This window comes from Panthera pardus, unplaced genomic scaffold (genome assembly GCF_024362965.1).
Source record: "Panthera pardus isolate Hobbes unplaced genomic scaffold, ASM2436296v1 HiC_scaffold_25, whole genome shotgun sequence".
In the NCBI taxonomy this organism is placed as follows: domain Eukaryota; kingdom Metazoa; phylum Chordata; class Mammalia; order Carnivora; family Felidae; genus Panthera; species Panthera pardus.
The window spans coordinates 61,487,931-61,507,775 of record NW_026526821.1 but is presented as its reverse complement, the minus strand read 5'-3'; the positions used below and the strand labels follow the sequence as shown (position 1 = coordinate 61,507,775).

At 36.8% G+C, this 19,845-nt stretch overlaps 1 protein-coding gene across 1 annotated transcript in view; it reads right to left on the bottom strand.

The window, feature by feature from the left end:
• TMEM131 (transmembrane protein 131) overlaps window positions 1–19,845 on the bottom strand; it is a 234,990-nt gene that overhangs the window by 143,846 nt on the left and 71,299 nt on the right. The window contains exon 3 of the mRNA XM_053890619.1: window positions 1,463–1,503. Coding sequence (XP_053746594.1) covers window positions 1,463–1,503 — 41 coding nt within the window. The remainder of the gene's footprint in view (window positions 1–1,462; window positions 1,504–19,845) is intronic.

Here is a 19,845-nt window from a genome sequence, read left to right as displayed (position 1 = left end):
GCTTTACGCTAGTAAGTTTGGGTAGTTTGTTAGGCAGATGTAGATCATAGGTAAGTGGAACATGAGATCAGAATATAATTATGTATTGATGTAAATTCTTCATTATATTAAGAAAATACCTTAAAGCCAAATCTTGATCATGGATGAATAACATCATCTTCATAAATGTAGCCAATATAGTTTCATAGCTAATTTCCTAACTGCTGCAATAAAGTATCATGGAAGAAGCCTAAGATAACAGGCATGCTTTTCTTCCCACCAGTTTAGCTCTAAATGAGTCAGAGTCTAGGTTCTTAGATAGCCCAGCCAAGTCTAGCATCAGGCTAGATGTGAAGTAGTCCAGAAACAATCCATCCTTGTGCCAAAGATATTTGGGAAGGGGTAGAGGGATGGAAGAGTGGCATTATGCTATATAATCATAAGAGCAGAGAAGTCTACATCTTACTGTAGGCAGTGGGTGTATCCTTTGGTCAGGGTTCATGGGTAGAGCCCGTCCCAACAGGGCATATATAAAATTAGGGAGATGGACAAAAATGGGGAAATAGGGCCACGTTATTGCAGATATGAAAGAGTGAAAAGAACAAAACCAGTGAATACTGAAGGAGCTTCATTTTGGTATTTATGAAGTTAAACTTATATAGTCTTAATATGTGCTATATCTCTCTCAAAATAAAGTTCTTTGCTGATGCAATCTGCACTTCACTAGCCCTAAGGACATTCAAGGTTATCTAATTCACAGATAGCTCACATTGTCCTTTAAAAACCAGGTGCAGAACCTCTGGCCTGGAAAGGTTATGAGGATAGTAACTTTCTTTTACATTGTCTAATAGATGTGAAAAGCTACCAAAAGACCAAAGAATTCAGATGTGAGGAAGACATCTTCAAATTCACAAGCATGTACATATTTTCATAAAACCTTAGGGTAAAATAACTCCCTTGTTTGTTATCATAGAGGAACTGGGTTCAAAAGTGTTCTCTTTCAGTCACAAGACTGAGTTTCACTGCTCTGAGTTCCTCCTCCGGGGGCCTGCAGGCGGACACCCTGTAACAACTGAGGGCAGCAAGGGTCGGTCCATGAAAGGCAGCAATAGCCACAAGAAGTCACCAGGGACTTACAAAGCTGATCCTCTAAGAAGCAAGGGGGCGTTTCACCCCTCACTGAGGGTAACACCGTTTCGTATACAAGGAAGAGAAAGGCTACGCAGTATATCACCTGCAAATCCAGATTTAAACCTGGTTTGCCATACACAGTACTTGAAATAACATGATATAATGTGATTTATAAGTTGCTTTTCCTTCTTCACCAAAAAAGTTGGTGCAAGAGAAGGACAGAATCGCTGGAATCCCCCAAAAAGAACTGAAGTTATGTTATTATCTTATCAAATACAAAAAATTTTATACATTAAAATATATATATATATATATATATATATATATATATATATATATATTCCTTCCTTACCTTTTCTGTTGATACGAACTGAGTCCAAGTGTTGTCTCAGTCTGTAAAAGGAAGAAAACCATGACAATACTGAAAACAAATCTTTATATTACAGACACAGAGAACATCCAAAATATACCGTAGTTTCAACTTTGATCTTATACTCACTCAGATTTCCAGGTTAAACCTGATCCCTAAATCATATGAAATGATTTGCCACATTATGTAATTCAAATGAGAGAATAATTTGGGATTAGATTTTAAACACACATGGAAATAATACAATGTAATGTGATTGATTTTTAAAAGCTTGCCCAACCAATATATCCTGTGAAAAAAGCCCTGTCTATAATCACTTTGTGAGGTTACTTGTGCCTCTCACTGCTCTCTGCTTACCAGCTATGTCATGGGTGCTGGGGCATCACGGTTCCTGCCATCAGGGAACTGAAGGTTGTGGGGGCAGAAGTAGGAGGAGACAGTCTTTTAAAACTAAATAAATATGAAAGAACTAGGAAAATATTGGAAAGGTTGTTGTGAAAGAGCACAAATAGGTGATGTGCTTCAGTATGTCATGAGGAAAGGCCTGTGTGAAGAGATCATATTTATGTTAAATGTGATAAAGTGTAAAAAAGAGCTGTGTGTGGAAGCAGGGCTGTGTGGTAGTGGAGAAAACAACATGCACAGAAGTCCTACTTGAGGAAAGAGCCTGGATGTTGAAGAAACAGATAGTAGGTCAAATTGGATGGAGCTGGGCTGGGCAGGGGTCAGACCATGCTGTGTCCTGGTAAGAAGTCATGGTAAATTTGGAACATGTTCTATCCTAAATGCAGTACAAGGGGTCTGTCGGAGTAAGAGAGACAGAGACAGACATGGTCTGATTTAAGTTTTAAAGATACTATTCTCTACTGCAGTGTAGAGAGGATAAAGGGGAAGACAAGAGAGAAAGCAAGAAGTTGGTAGGCAATTGATGAAGATAGGTTCTTAATAATGATATGTGAGAAAATGCCAAACTCCTAAGGAATACTGTCAGTGAACTTATTCCAAAAGGAGTTAGCTTCTATGTTATAACTAGAAAAAGCAGTAGAATTGTGGCGTTATTTTCCCCATTAATACGTATTCTTTTGAAATGGTATTTTGAAAAATGAATACAGGGGAAATATGGTAGATGTGGGAAAACGTCTTTATTGTTTGAAAGTGAAAGCTCAGGTGCAGGTGAAGTGTCAGGATGTCTGTAATTTTCTTTAAATTCTGTAATTTTCTTTAAATTTCTTTAAATTGTTTCAGGATTATGACTTGCATGTGCATGGAAGTATGTGTGTATAATAAAGGAAATATGGCAAAATGTTAATAACCGTTGCAGCAGTAGGTAATTCATTCTCATCTCTTCTATCTCCTGTGCTTAAAAATATGTCTAACTTTTCAGGATGCCTGGCTGGCTCAATTAGTTGAGCATCCAACTCCTGATTTCATGGTTCATGAGATCGAGCTCCGTGTTGGGCTCTGCATTGACAGCACGGAGCCTCCTTGGCATTTTCTCTCTCTCCCTCTCTCTCTGCCCCTCCCCCACTTGTGCACACACTCTCTCTCAAATAAGTAAACTTTATGTATGTTTAACTTTTCGTTATGAAGATTTTAATGATGGGAGCAAATCACATATCTGGTAAAGGGTTAATATACAAATACATAAAGAACCATTACAATTCAACTTTGCTACTGATAAACAGCAAACAAACAAACATGATTAAAAAATGGTGGACAACTTGATAGACCTTTCCCCAAACAACATATACAAATGGCTAACAGGCCCATGAAAAGATGCTCAACATCACTAATCATTAAGGAAATGCAAATCAAAACTACAATAAGATACCACTTCACTCTCGTCAGGATAGCTACTATCAAAAAACCAGAAAATAACAGATGCTGGTAAGGCTGTAGAGATATCAGTACCCTATGCACTACTAATGGGAATGTAAAATGTGGTGTTGCGATGGAAAATAGTACGGTGGTTCCTCAAAAAATTAAACATAGAATTACCACATGATCCAGCAATGCCACTTCTGGGCATATACCCCAAAGAACTGAAAGCAGAAAGCAGGGAATCAAACAAATATGTGGACATCCATGTATATAGCAGCATTGTCCACAATAAAGTTGGAAGAAATCCAAGTATCTATCAATGGATAAACGGACAAAATGTGGTTTATATGTACAATAGAACATTATTCAGTCTTAAGAAAAACGAAGGAAATTCTGACATATGCTACGACATGGATGAACCTCGAAGACAAAGTCAACACTTACGCTAAGTTAAATAAATCAGTCACAAAAGGACAAATACTACATGATCCTATTTATATGAGGTACTTAGAGAAGTCAAATAGAGATAGAAAGTAGAATGGTGGTTGTCAAGAGTTAGGGTGAAGGGAATGAGGAGTTACTGTTTATTGAGTACAGAGTAGTTAAGGTTTGGGATGATGAAAAAGTTCTGGAGCAGGATGGTAGTGATACAAAATCAAATATGAATGTACTCAGTATCACTGAACTACACAATTAAAATAGTTAAAATTATAATTTTTATGTTATGCATATTTTGCTACAATTTAAAAAAAAAGCTATAGTAATGAAGACCTTGTGGTACTGCCATAAAGATACACAAATAGATCAATGGAACTGGAGAAAGGCCAAAAATGAACTCATAGATTTATAGACATTTGATTTTCAACAAAGGCATCAATGCAGTTCAATGGAGAAACATGTATCTTTTTAGCAAATGGTGCTGGAACAACTGGACAAACTTATGTAAGGGAAAATAAGCCTTTATCCTTATGTTATACCATGTATTCAATTACATTTATACAGATCATAGATCTAAGCATAAAAATTAAAATCATACAGCTTCAACAAGAAAACACAGGAGATTATCTTTGCAATCTTGGAAACAAAGATTTCATGAACAGGACAAAAAGACACTAACTGTAAAAGGAAAAAACTGATATACTGAACTTCATCAAAAGTTTTAAGATGCTCACCAAATGACATTGTTATGAAAATGAAAAGGCAAACCATATGCTGAGAGAAAATATTTGCAAATCACATATTTGATGAAAGACTTGTATAATAAACATATAAAGAACTTGTGAATCTGAATAAAAGCCACACAATTTTTAAAAATAAGCAATTATACAAATGTCAGTTAAGTGCATGAAAAGATGCTCAGTATGTTATTAAGGAAAAGCAAATTTAAATTGTAATGATATACTATACCCCTATTACAATGTCCAAAACTGAAAATGTAACAAGAGTTGGTGAGAATGTGAAACAACTAGAATTTCCTTACACTGCCAGTGAGAATGTAAAATAAAACCACCACTCTAGAAGAAGCTTGGCGATTAAAAAAAATTTTTTTTAACGTTTATTTATTTTTGAGAGAGAGAGAGAGAGACATACACACACACAAAGTGTGAGCAGGGGGAGGAGCAGAGAGAGAGGGAGACAGAATCCAAAGCAGACTCCAGGCTCTGAGCTGTCAGCACAGAGCCTGAATGCGGGGCTCGTACTCATGAACAGTGAGATCAGATCTGAGCCAAAGCCAGACACTTAACCGACTGTGCCACCCAGATGCCCCGAAGTTTGGCAATTTTTTACGAAGTTAAACATATGATGATGCCACTCAACTCCTAGATATTTGCCCAAGAGAAACACAAGAAAAACACTTATACATGAATGGTTACAGCAGCTTTATGTTTATAGCATGTTGATAGCAGGTCAATACTGGTATAATCCAAATTTCCATCAACAGGTGAATGGATAAATGAAGTGTGGTATATCTATACAACGGAATACTACTCAGCAATAAAAAGAATAAAGTAAAGACTGGGAACATTTTTTCTTAAACATTTATTGTTTTACAATAAATATATTATTTTTAAAAGAGCAGAAAGTAACATTTGAGGAAAAAAAAGAATAAACTGATGATACACACAACATGGATGAATCTCAAAACAATTATGTGGAGTCTGAGCACCCCCCCCAAAGTACATTCTGTGTGAGTGCATTTATATAAAATAGTTTACAATATAAATTGATAGTGACAGCAGATCAGTGATTGCCTAGAGACAGAGGTAAGGATGGACAGATTACCAAGGGATACAAGTAAACTTTTGGGTGTGATGGATAGGTTCGTTATCTTGATTGCAGGGATGGTTTCACAAGCGTATAAATATTCAAACTCTTCAAACTGTACATTTTAAATATGTACAGGTTATTGTCTGTCATTCATACCTTAATAAAGAACGTAACCTAAGAATTCTAGAACATGCAAAACTCTGTGGTTCTCATGTGAAGTTGACCGAAAGGGAACTCGGAAAGTTTATCACCCATGTACACTTTCTTAAGGGGGAAAAATCTTCATGAAGACAATCTGGCCAACAAGATTACTCATGAAGAATTGCAAATGAGGAAGCTGTCTTGTGAAAGATAGGCAGATGGTCACGGTAAAGGAACTGTGGAAATAAGATTAGAAAAGCAGAAAGTAAATGTTGTTTTTGAAGTATAAGCCACAAAATAGAAAAATCATTTAATTATAATAAAGAATAAAAATCTCAGTACATGCCAACAAAACACCCTAAGTATTGAGAGAAAGTAAAAAATCACAATAGACACTATTTTGTTTTTGAAATAATTTGAGAAATAATAGGTTAAACATAATTTAAATGTATATCTGAAAGTTAAGCCCCTAAATCAAGAGAGAGAAAAAAAACAAAAAAGGAAACATAAAAATTGGATGCAGTAAACACATATACAGTATGATTAAAGGAGATAAACTCATCTAGTTAAAAAAGACAAAAGGATTGTGTCAGAAAACCAAAGCCCAACTGTAAACTGTAAATACCTAATACAAAATGATGCAGAAATGTTGACAAACAATGGGCAAAAATAGGGTAAATGTCCCTATACCCCAAAAAGGGGAAAAGGGAAAAAAGCACACAGAGAAGGGTTACAATATTAATAATCTTACAATGAAAAGATTTGTTGAGTTTGTGGGGTTTTTTTATGCTTTTTGTGTCAGAAAATATTTATTCCACTCTCACGCTTGAATGACAGCAGTTGGGTATATAATTTGAGATTCAAAATCATTTCTATCAGAATTTTTACGTCATTTCTCCATACTGTTTTAGCTTCCAGTGTTACTGGTTTTGTGTGCATGTGTGCGTGCGTGCGTGTGTGTGTGTGTGTGTGTGTGTGTTCAGTTTCAAGTTAGTTAACATATAGGATAGTATTGGTTTTAGGAGAAGAATTTAGGGATTCATCATTTACATATAACACCCAGTGCTCATCCCAACAAGTGCCCTCCTTAATGCCCATCACCCTATTTAACCCATCCCTCTACCACCTTCCTTCCAGCAACCCTCAGTTTGTTCTCTGTATTTAAGAGTCTCTTATAGCTTGCCTCCCTCTTTTCTTTTTAATGTTTATTTTTATTTTTGAGAGAGAGAGAGATAGGGAGAGAGAGAGAATGAACACAAGCAGGGGAGGGGCAGAGAGAGCGGGAAACACAAGATCCAAAGCAGGCTCCAGACTCTGAGCTATCAGCACAGAGCCCGATGTGGGGCTCGAGCTCACAAACCATGAAATCATGACCTGAGCCAAAGTTGGACTCTTAACCGACTGAGCCACCCAGGCACCCCTCCCTCTCTGTGTTTAATTTATATTTTCTGGGTGGGCAATGTGGTCAAACACCTTTCAGTGTCTTCTTTGCCATCTGTATGTTCTTTTCAGTAAAATGTGTGGTCATATCCTTTGCTGAGTCCATCTGGATTTTTTTTTATTGAATTTTGAGAGTTCCTTATATATTCTAAAAATGAGGTCCTTTATCAGATACATGGTTTGCAAGTATTTTCTTAGCCTATAGTCTGGCTTTTAATTTCTTCACGTGGCCTTTTGCAGAGCAAGCTTTTAATTTATCAGCTTTTCCTTTACGGATTGTACTTTGGTGTCCTTGGTGTCAAGAACTCTGCATAGCCCTATATCCTGAAACTTTTCTCCAATTTTTTTTCCTAAAGGTTTTATAGTTTTATGTTTTATATTTAAATCTACAATCAGTTTTGAGCTAATTTCTGTATACAGGGTATGAGGGCTGTCTGTATATTTAATACTATATAAATATTTTTTAGTGTTCTTTGATCCTAGTTTTTAAGGCTATTTTTGAGCCAGTTATTTAACTTCTTTTGTACCATTTATTTTTAAACAGAAGGTAGGAAATGGTAATGTGAAGAGAGTACAAAGTCAAAAATGGGCATGAGATGGAGAGCAGAGAGTTCTGAGAAGACTTAGAATTTGAAGTAAAAAAACACAAAGAAGCAGCTCTGCTTGCCCTAGCCAAGCAACCATGGGAAATCTGTCAGGAGACTTTCTGTCAACTGTGAAGAGCTGCACAGATGTTAGCCTCTGATGAAGGCCTTCCTGTGTCCCATGCATGTCCCCACCTCCAGCAACAGGTAACTGACTTGACATGATGAGAAACAGCTGCTCTGGGCATAACGTTAGTTGTTTATATTGTAAAATGAGAAACCATAGCTATGTTTGCAGTGAAAATCATAGAAAGGAAACAAATCAAAGTATTAACTTATATTACATTTGGTACTGGGATACAAGCATAACACCCCAAGCCCCACTCTAGAGCATGGTGGTTCAGAATGTAGGCTTTAGAGTCCAAAAGCTTCGTTTTGAATTCTAGCTTTACCACTTACAAGGCACTTACTGGGTTAAGTTACTTAAACTCTCTATACTTTAATATGCCTCCTGGTAAATGATCATAAAATTAATGACTAACTCATGTATTTAAGAATTTAAAAGAGTGCCTGGCACTCCACAATATCCAGTAAATATTACCTGTAGTTATTTATTATTTTTCCAAATCTTCCATATTTTCTACAAGAATATATTTCTTTTATAAAAGAACTACTTTACAAAAAAAGATGAGTACTTTTATAATTCTGTATACATCCAAATCACAGATCCTTCTCCCTTTATCTTAAGAAAAGAGTAAGGCCATTCCCAAGAAAATTTAGAACAGAGGCTGATAATCTTACAGTCCACAAGCCAAATCTAGCCTGCCACCAGTTTTTTGCTTTTCCCTTTTATTATTATAGTAAAATACACATAATGTAAAACTTAACCATCTTAACTATTTTTAACGGTATAACAGTTCAGTGGTATTATTCATAGTGTGTGACGTTACTACCATGTATCTCTAAAACTCCTTTCATCTTGGAAAGCTGAAACTCTATACCCAATAAAACAACTTTCCATTCCCTCCTCCTTCCAGCCCTGGCAAGCATCATGCTACTTTCTGTGTTTACATTTTGACTAGTCTAAGTACTTCATATAAGTAGAACCATGCAGGATTTATCTTTTTGTAACTGACTTATTTCACTTAGTGTATGTCCTGAAGGTTCATCCATGTTGTACCATATGTTGACCTTTCCTACTTGTTTAAAGTAGTGTTCTACTGTATGTAAAAAGTGGTCTATTGTAAACTTCATTTTGTTTATCCATATATCTTTCAACGGACCCTTGAGTTGCTTCCATGCTTTGACATGGTATATAATCCTTTTAATATGCTGCTACATTCAGTTTGCTAATCTTTTGTTGAGGACTTTGTATCAATATTCATATAGGATATTGATCTGTACTTTTCCTTTCTTGTAGTGCACTGGCTTTGGTATCAGAGTAATGCTGGTGTCATAAAATGAGTTAGGAAATGTTCCCTTCCTCCTAAATTTTTTGGAAAAGTTTGAGAAGGATTGGCAGTTTTTCATATGTTTCGTGGAATTCACCAATGAAGCCATTAGGTATAGGGTTTTCTTCTTTGGGAGATTTTTGATTACTGATTGAATCTTCTTACTTTTTATAGGTCTATTCAGATTTTTTAAAATTTCTTTATGATTTAACCTTGGTATGTTTCTTAGAATTTGTCCATTTAATTAAGGCTACCCAATTTGGTGGTGTACAATTGCTCATGGTACTCTCCTATAATCCTTTTTATTTCTGTACAATCAATAGTAACATCCTCAATTTCATCTCTGAGTTTAGTAGTTTGGTCTTCTTTCATTCTTAATCCACATAGGTAAGACTTTGTCAATTTTGTTGATATTTTCACAGAACCAAATTTTGGTTTCATTTATTTTCCCTATTTTTCCTATTCTCTAGTTCATTTATCTCTGTTCTCATCTTTATTACTTCCTTCCTTTTGCTAGCTTTGGGTTTAGTTTGTTCTTATTTTTCTAATTCCTTAAATTATAAAGTTAGGTTACTGATTTGAGATTGTTTGGGGTTTTTATTTTTATTTTTTTAGGTAGGCTTCATGTCCAGTGCAGAGCCCAATGCAAGGCTAGAACTCAAAACCCTGAGACCAAGACCTGAGCTGAGATTAAGAGTTGAACGCTTAAATGACTGAGCCACCCAAGTGCCCCTTTTGTTTTTTAACATAAGCGTTTACAGCTATAAATTTCCTTCTTACCACAGCTTTTAGTGTGTCACGAGTTTCTGGTGTGCTGCATTTTCATTTTCATTTATCTATCTATATTTTCTAACTTCCCTTGTGTAATTTCCACAAATTTCTGAATTTTTCAGTTTTCCTTCTGTTCATCTTGTGGCTGGAGAAGAAACTTTGTATGATATCTATCTTATAAACACTTCAAGCGCGTTCTTCAATAGTCTTCAATAGACTTCTGGGAAGAGTAGGAGGATCCTAACTAAGCTCACCTCTTTCCCACAGACACACCTAGGTAATAGCCACATCAGTGCAACTAACCCAGAAAATGATGTGGGCTGGGAAAACAGACTTGCCACAGTTCACTGCAGAGAAGAGGCCAACTGAAAAGAGTGGGAAGGGCAGAAACATGGTTGGGAATCAATCTCCTAGCGAGTCTAACCACAAGCAGGAGGGAGGGACACAACAAGCAGGGAGTAATGATAGAAGCAAACTATACACCATGCACCCCAGACAGGAGGACCTACCCTAAGAAGATGAGATCTCATAACATTTGGCTTAGAAAACCAATGGGCCTTAACTTTGCAAGTTTTACAATCAGTGGAGCTTAACTTAACTCTGGGTACTTTACAAACTCTAGGTCTGGGAGAGCTAGAGGCCATTAGGTAACTGAGTCCCTTCCTTTAAAGAGACAACATGACACACAAATCCATGGAAGTACATCATAGAAGCAGCAGTCTGAAAAGTGCCTGGGGGTGTATGTGAAGGTGATTTATTTACTAAAATCAGAACATGTGCTGGAGGGGGAGGAATCTTTAGGAGACTTCCTTAAGAACAATAGATCTGGTGGGTACCATCCCCCACCCCCTCACATAGCTAGACACTTGTGGGAGCCAGTGAAAACAGCCTATTTGCTAAGATGGCAACACCACACACCAGCATTCTCCTGCAGATCTGCCCTGTCCAACCTGCCCCACTCAGTAGAAGTCCCTCCAAAGTGGCTCCTGCTGTCACTTCTTGCAAGCAGTCCTGGCAGGGACCAGTACCACTCCAAAGTAACTCCTCCTCTGGGGAGAGGGGAAGATAACCACACACACCAGTCTGACTACAGCCCCGGCAGATGAACTGGGGGTAGACATCTGATCTGACTGCTGGCCCTGTCCACCAATAAAAACCTCTCGTGGGGCACCACAGAGAGCTCTGAAGTTCCGTGCAACTGTAGCCTAGGCAAACTGGAGGAGGGCAGGCATCTGGTCTGACCACTAGATATCACCTAACTACAAGTGCAAGGCAGCCCCAGACTGGCTCCTTAACAGCACAGGGACCAAACTGTACCCCAAACAGGTAAAGTGGACAACAGCAGCTAACTGGACTGAAAACAAATGCTGCTCAGCCACAACAGCAGGACACACACAACCCACATAGGGGACACCCCTGAAGTGTATGGTTCTGGTGAACGTGGGTCATTGCACTACAGGGCACCACAGGTACTCTTCTCAAGGCCACTACTTTCAACATCAGGAGATAGGGTAGATTTTTCCTAATACATAGAAATTAACACAGAGTTAGACAAAATGAGGACACAGGAATATGTCCCAAATGAAAGAACAAGACAAAAACACATCAAAAGGGTTACATGAAATGGAGATAAGCAATATGCTCAACAAAGAATTCAAAGTAATGGTCATAAAGATACTTACTAGATTTGAGATAAGAATGGAGGATCTCTGTGAGAACTCATTACAGAGAGAAAATATAAAAAAGAACCAATCAGAGATGAAGAACTCAATAATTGAAATTAAAAATACACTAGAGGATATCAACAGCATATTTAGAGGAGGCAGAAGAACAGATCGGAGAGCTGGACAACAGGTAATGGAAAGCAAACAAGATGAAAGATCAAAAAGAAAAAAAGATGAGTAAAAAATGAGAATAGGTTAGGGGAATTCAGTGATGTCATTAAGCATAATAACATTTGCATTATAGGGATCTGAGGAGAAGACAGAGAAAGGGGCAAGAATTTTATTTGAAGAAATAATAGCTGAAAACTTCCTGAATCTGGGGAAGGAAACAGGTATTCTGATCCAGGAGGGACAGAGAGTCCCCAACAAAATCAACCAAAGGAGGTTCATACCAAGGTATATAGTAATTAAAATGGCAAAAAGTAGTGATAAAGAGACTTTTAAAAGCAGCAAGAGAAAAGAAAACAGTCACACACAGGGGGAACCCCATAAGGCTGTCAGTTGATTTTTCAGTAGAAATTTTGCAGGTCATAAGGGAGTGGCATAATATATTAAAAGTGCTAAAGTGGAAAAGCCTGCAATTGAAAATACCCTACCCAGCAAAACTATCATTCCGAATAGGAGGAGAGAGAAAGAGTTCCTAGACAAACAAAAGTTAAAGGAGTTTACCATTAAACCAGCATGACAAGAAACATGAAAGGGAATTCCTTGAGTGAAAAGAAAAGTACATAATCAGGAGGAAACAAATTATGAAAGGAAAAATTTCACAGGTAAATGCAAACATAATAAAAGTAGTAGATTTATCACTTATAAAAAAAGTAGAGACATTAAAGTACAAAAACAATGAAATCAGTTAAATATAGAAAAGTTAGTCAAAGGATTCACAAAATAAAAGGTTGGAGAAAATGACATCATATACATAGAACATGGGTGTGGAGGAATAAAAATTTAGTGTTTCTAAAATAAGTTCAAACCTAAGTGACCATCAACTTAATATTGACTGCTATCTGCATAAGATGTATGTATGAACCTAATGGAAACTACAAATCAAAAGCCAGTAATAGATATGCAAAAATAAAAAGGAATCCAAGCATATCACTAAAGAAAGCCATCAAACAACAAAGGAAGATAGCAAGAGAAGAAAGTAACAGAGAACTACAAATACAACCATAAAACGGTTGACAAAATGGCAATCCCAATCCCATATCTATCGATAATTACTCTGAATGTGAATGCACTGAATGATCCAATCAAAAGACACAGGGTGATGGAATGGATAATAAAGCAAGACCCTTCTATATACAGCCTAAGGGAGACTCATCTCAGACCTAACGAAACATGCAGATTGAAAGTCAAGGGATGGAAAAATATGTACTATGCAAAATGAAACAAAAAGAAAGCTGGAGTAGCACACTTTTATCACAAAAAAAGGGGACGTTAAATTTTTTTAAGTTTATTTATTTGGAGAGAGAGAAAGCACAAGTCGGGGAGGGGCAGAGAGAGAGGGAGAGAGAGAATCCCAAGCAGGCTCCACATAGTCAGCACAGAGCCTGATGTGGGGCTTGAAACCCACACACTGCAAGATCATGACCTGAGCAGAAGTTGGACGCTTAACCAACTGAGCCACCCGGGCTCCCTGACAAAAAAAATGGACTTTAAAACAAAGACCGTAACAAGAGAAAAGAAGGACGCTACATAATGATAAATAAAACAATTTAACAAGAGAATATAACAAATGTAAATATTTATGCACCAAATATGAGGGTACCTAAGTATATGAAGCAACTATTAACAGACATATAGAAACTGACAGTATTACAGTAATAGTAGGGGACTTTAGAAAAGTGAACAGATCATCCAGACAGAAAATCAACAAGGAAGCAATGGCTTTGAATGACATATTGGGCCAGAGAACCTAACAGATATATTCAGAACATCCCCAAGCAGAATACACATTCTTTTTAAGTGCACAAGGAACATTATCCCAGATAGATGACATGTTAGTTCACAAACAAACCTCAATAAACTCAAAAAGACTGAAATCATACCATGCATCTTTTCTGACCACAACAGTATGAAAATAGACATCAATCTCAACAAAAATATCTGCAAAGAACACAAATACATGGAGGGTAAATAACATGCTATATATTCATGTGTAACATACAATAAATGATTCAATCAAGAAATCAAAGAGGAAATAAAAAAATACATGGAGATAAATGAAAATGAAAACACAATGGTCCAAAATCTTTAGGATGCAGCAAAGAACCCCAGCTTAAGAAGCAAGAAAAATCTCAAGTAATTAAAAACTCTACACCTACAGGAGCTAGAAAAAGAGGGAAAAAAATCCAGCAGAAGGAAGGAAATAATGAAGATTAGAGCAGAAATAAATGAAACAAGAGACTTAAAAAACAATGAACAGAACAAGGAAACCAGGAGTTGGTTCTTTGAAAAGATAAACATCAGTGATAAACCTTTACCGAGACTCATCCAAAAAAAAGAGAGAGAGACAGAGACAGGAGTCAAGTAAATAAACTCAGAAATGAAGGAGGAAAAAAAAAAAAAAAAAAAAAAGAAATGAAGGAGGAGTGGGGCACCTAGGTGTCTCAGTTGGTTAAGCATCTGGCTTGACTTCAGCTCAGGTCGTGATCTTGAGGTTTTTTAGTTCCAGACCTGCACTGGGCTCTGTGCTGACAACTCAAACAAAGCCTGCTTAGGATTCTCTCTCTCCCTCTCTCTTTCTGCCCCACCCCATTCGCACTTTCTCTCAATATAAATAAACTTTTAAAAAAGAAAAAAAAAATGAAGGAGGAGAAATAACAACTGAAACCACAGAAATGTAAAGGATTACAACAGAATATTTTGAAAAACCATATGCCAACAAATTGGGCAACCTAGAAGAAATGGATACATTTCTAGAAACATAAGTTTCCAAAACTGAATCTGGAAGAAATAGAAAATTTGAACGGACTGACTACCAGCCACAAAATTGAATTAGTATTGAAAAAACTCCCAACAAACAAAAGTCCAGGCAGGACCACAAAGATTCATCAGTAGGTGATTTCTACCAAACATTTAAAGAAGGGTTAAACTATTCTTGTCAAATTATTCCAAAAATTAGGAGAGGTAGGAAAGCTTCCAAATTCATTTTACAAGGCGAGCATTACACTGATACCAAACCCAGATAAAGACACTACAAAAAAAGGAAAATTACAGGCCACTATCTGTGATGAATATAGATACAAAAACCCTCAACCGGGCTTGCTAAAATATTAGCAAACCGAATTCAACAATACATAAAAAAAATCATTCACCATACTCAAGTGGGATTTATTGCTGGGATACAAGAGTGGTTCAATATTTATATGATCATCTCAACAGATGCAAAAAAAGCATCTGACAAAGTACAACATCCATTCATAATAAAAACTCTCAACAAAGTAGGTGTAGAGGGTATATACCTCAACATAATTAAGGCCATATAAGAAGAACCCATAACTAACTTCATAATGGTAAAAAAATGAGACTTTTCTTGTAAGGTCAAGAACAAGATAAGGATGTCCACTCTACCTATGTTATTCAGTATATTACTGTAAGTCCTAGCCACAGGAATCAAATAAGAAAAAGAAACAAAAGACATCCAAATTGGTAAGGAAGAAGTAAAACTTTCACTATTTGCAGATGACATGATATTATATACAGAAAACCCTAAAGGCTTCATAAAAACAAAAACAAAACCCTACTAGAACTGATTAATGAATTGATGGAAGTTGCATGATACAAAATTAATATACATTGCATTTCTATATACTAATAATGAAGTGGCAGGAAGAGAAATAAAAAAAAAATCCCATTTACAATTGCACTCCAAATAATAAAATACTTAGAAATAAACTTAACCAAGGAGGTAAAAGTTCTGTACTCTGAAAACTATAAAATACTGATGAAAGAAGCTAAAGATATGAACAAATGGAAAGATATTCCATGTTCACGGATTGGAAGAGTTTATATTGTAAAATTACTACCCATCCCATACTACATACATACATACATACATACCCAAAGAACTACCCAAAGCAATCTACAGATTTAATGCAATCCCTATCAAATACCAAAAACATTTTTCGCAGAATTAGGACAAATAATAGTAACATTTGTATGGGAACACAAGAGACCCTGAATAGCCAAAGCAATCTTGAAAAAGAAGAACAAAGTTGGTGGTATCACAATCACAAATTTTAAGATCTACTACAAAGCTATACTAATCAAATCAGTGTTGTACTGCCACACATGCATGTGTGAGCGTGCGTGCATGCACACACACACACACACACACACACACACGCACGCACGGGACACATAGATCAATGGAACAGAATAGAAAATCCAGAAGTAAACTCGTGATTTTATTGTCAATTAATCTACAACAAAAGAAGGAAGAATATACAATGGGAAAATGATGGTGTCTTCAATAAATGGTGCTGGGAAAACTGGACAGTTACATGCAAAAGAATGAAATGGAAGCACTTTCTTATGCCATACACAAAAATAAACTCAAAATTGATTAAAGACTTAAATTGATACCAGAAACTATAAAACTCCTAGAAGAAAATACAGGCAATAATTTCTTTGACATTGGCCATGGAAACTTTTCTAGGTCTGTCTCCTAAGGAAAGGGAAACAAAAGCAAAACTATTGGGACTACGCCAAAATAAAAAGCTTTTGCACAGTGAAGGAAACCATCAACAAAATGAAAAGGCAATCTACTGAATGAGAGAAGATACGTGCAAATGATATATGCAATAAGGCGTTAACATCCAAAACATATAAAGAATTTATACAACACCAAAAAAACAAAAAACAAAATCTGATTTAAAAATGGGCAGAGGACCTGAATAGACATTTATCCAAAAAAAGACATACAGATGGCCAACAGACACATGAAAAGATGCTCAACATCACTAATCATCAGTGAAATGAAAATTAAAACCACAATGAGATATCATGTTACACCTGTTAAAATGGCTAAAATTAAAAACACAAGAAATAACAAGTGCTGGTGAGCATATGTGGAAAAAGGAACGTACATGCACTGTTGGTGGGAATACAAATTAGCTCTGCCACCATGAAAAACAGTATGGAGGATCCTCAAAAAATTAACAATAGAATTACCATATGATTCGGTAATTCCACTTCTGGGTATTTACCCAAAGAATAAGAAAACACGAATTCAAAAAGATATACTTATCCCTATGCTCAATGCAGCATTATTTACATGAGCCAAGATATGGAAGGAATCTAAGTGTCCATGGATAGATGAATAAAGAAGATGTGGTATGTATATACAATAGACTATTACTGAGCCATAAAAAAGAATGAAATCTTGCCATCTGCAACAAAATGGATGGACTAGAGGGTTATAATGCTAAATGAAATGAGTTAGACTGAGAAAGATAAATACCACATGGTTTCACTGATATGTGGGACTTAAGAAACAAAACAAACAAACAAAAGAAACAAAACCAAATTCTTAAATACAGAAAACACTACTGGTGGCCAGATGGGAGATGGGTGGGTGGGATGGGTGAAATAGAAAAAGGGGATTAAGAGGGTACTTTTCTTTTTTGTTTTTTTTAGTGTTTATTTATTTGTGTGAGAGACAGAGAGACAGCATGTGAGTGGGGGAGGGGCAGAGAGAGAGAAAGACACAGAATCAGAAGCAGGCTCCAGGCTCTGAGCTGTCAGCACAGAGCCCAACACAGGGCTTGAACTCATAAACTGCGAGATCATGACCTGATCCAAAAGTTGGACACTTAACTGACTGAGCTACCCAGGTGCCCCAAGAGTACACTTTCTTTGATGCACACTGAAAAATGTATGGGATTGTTTAATCATTATATTGTATTACCTGAAACTAATATAACACTGTATATTAACTGTACTTGAATTAAAAAAAAAGATACTGAGACCTAATGGTGGCCCCTCATGATCTGTCCTGAAACAGGTCCCACGTGCACTTGTAAAGAATGTGTGTGCTTCTGTTATTGGATAGAATGTTGTATATATGTGCATTAGATCTATTTGTTTTATTGTATTAAGTCTTCTATTTCCTTATCTTCTGTCTGGTTTTTCTAGCCACTTGTGAGAGTGGAATATTGAAGTCTACAGATATTATCTGAAATTATTTCTCCTTTCTGTCACTTTTGCTTCATATATTTTGATGGTCTATTGTTGCACCAATCTTTATTTTATTTTATTTTTTTGACTTAACTCAATGCAAGTTTACTTTTTTTTTTTTTAATACAAGAAGTTTATTGTCAAATTGGTTTCCATACAACACCCAGTGCTCATCCCAAAAGGTGCCCTCCTCAATACCCATCACCCACCCACCCCTCCCTCCCACCCCCCATCAACCCTCAGTTCTCAGTTTTTAAGAGTCTCTTATGCTTTGGCTCTCTCCCACTCTAACCTCTTTTTTTTTTCCCCCCTTCCCCTCCCCCATTGGTTTCTGTTAAGTTTCTCAGGATCCACATAAGAGTGAAACCATATGGTATCTGTCTTTCTCTGTATGGCTTATTTCACTTAGCATCACACTCTCCAGTTCCATCCACGTTGCTACAGAGGGCCATATTTCGTTCTTTCTCATTGCCCTGTAGTACTCCATTGTGTATATAAACCACAATTTCTTTATCCATTCATCAGTTGATGGACATTTAGGCTCTTTCCATAATCTGGCTATTGTTGAGAGTGCTGCTATAAACATTGGGGTACAAGTGCCCCTATGCATCAGTACTCCTGTATCCCTTGGGTAAATTCCTAGCAGTGTTATTGCTGGGTCATAGGGTAGGTCTATTTTTAATTTTTTGAGGAACCTCCACACCGTTTTCCAGAGTGGCTGCACCAATTTGCATTCCCACCAACAGTGCAAGAGGGTTCTCATTTCTCCACATCCTCTCCAGCATCTATAGTCTCCTGATTTGTTCATTTTGGCCACTCTGACTGGCGTGAGGTGATATCTGAGTGTGGTTTTGATTTGTATTTCCCTGATGAGGAGCGACATTGAGCATCTTTTCATGTGCCTGTTGGCCATCCGGATGTCTTCTCTAGAGAAGTGTCTATTCATGTTTTCTGCCCATTTCTTCACTGGGTTATTTGTTTTTCGGGTGTGGAGTTTGGTGAGCTCTTTATAGATTTTGGATACTAGCCCTTTGTCCGATATGTCATTTGCAAATATCTTTTCCCATTCCGTTGGTTGCCTTTTAGTTTTGTTGGTTGTTTCCTTTGCTGTGCAGAAGCTTTTTATCTTCATAAGGTCCCAGTAGTTCATTTTTGCTTTTAATTCCCTTGCCTTTGGGGATGTGTCAAGTAAGAAATTGCTACGGCTGAGGTCAGAGAGGTGTTGCACCAATCTTTATAACCGTTATATATTCCTGCTATGTTGAGACTTTTAATAATAAATAATGTCCTGGGGCACCTAGGTGTCTCAGTTGGTTGAGTGTCCAACTATGGATTTTGGCTCAGGTAATGACCTCACAAGTGTGAGATCAAGCCCCATGCTGGGCTCTCTCTCTCTCTCTCTCTGCCCCTCCCTCACTTACACACACACATGCACTCTCTACCAATAAATAAATAAATAAATAAAATAGAATAAAATAATGTCCTTTGTCTCATGTAATTTTTTTTAACTGAGAGTTGCTGGAGGGGTGTTGGGTGTGGTTGTGGGGCTGAATGGGTGATGGGCATTAAGGAGGGCACTTGTTGGGATGAGTACTGGGTGCTAGAGTTTAGTGGAACTCTACTCCTGAAATCATTATTTAAAAAAAGAGAAATTTATTTCTCAGTTCTGGGGGCTGAAGTCTGAGATCAGGTTACAAGCATGTTGGATAAAGGTTCCCTTCTGTTTTGTAGTCTTCTTGTATCCTAACATGGCAGAAGAAGAAAGGGATCGCTCTGGGGTCTCTTACTAAAAAAAATTTATGAGAGTTCCACACTCATAACTTAATCACCTTAATCATGCTAGACATTAATTTTTCATTGATGACTTTTGGAAGGACACATTCAGACCGTATCACCAACTTTTAGCTTCCAATTTACTTTTGTTTTTGGATCTAAACTGATTCTCTTGTAGACACCATATACTTGGGTCATGTGTTCTTATCTAT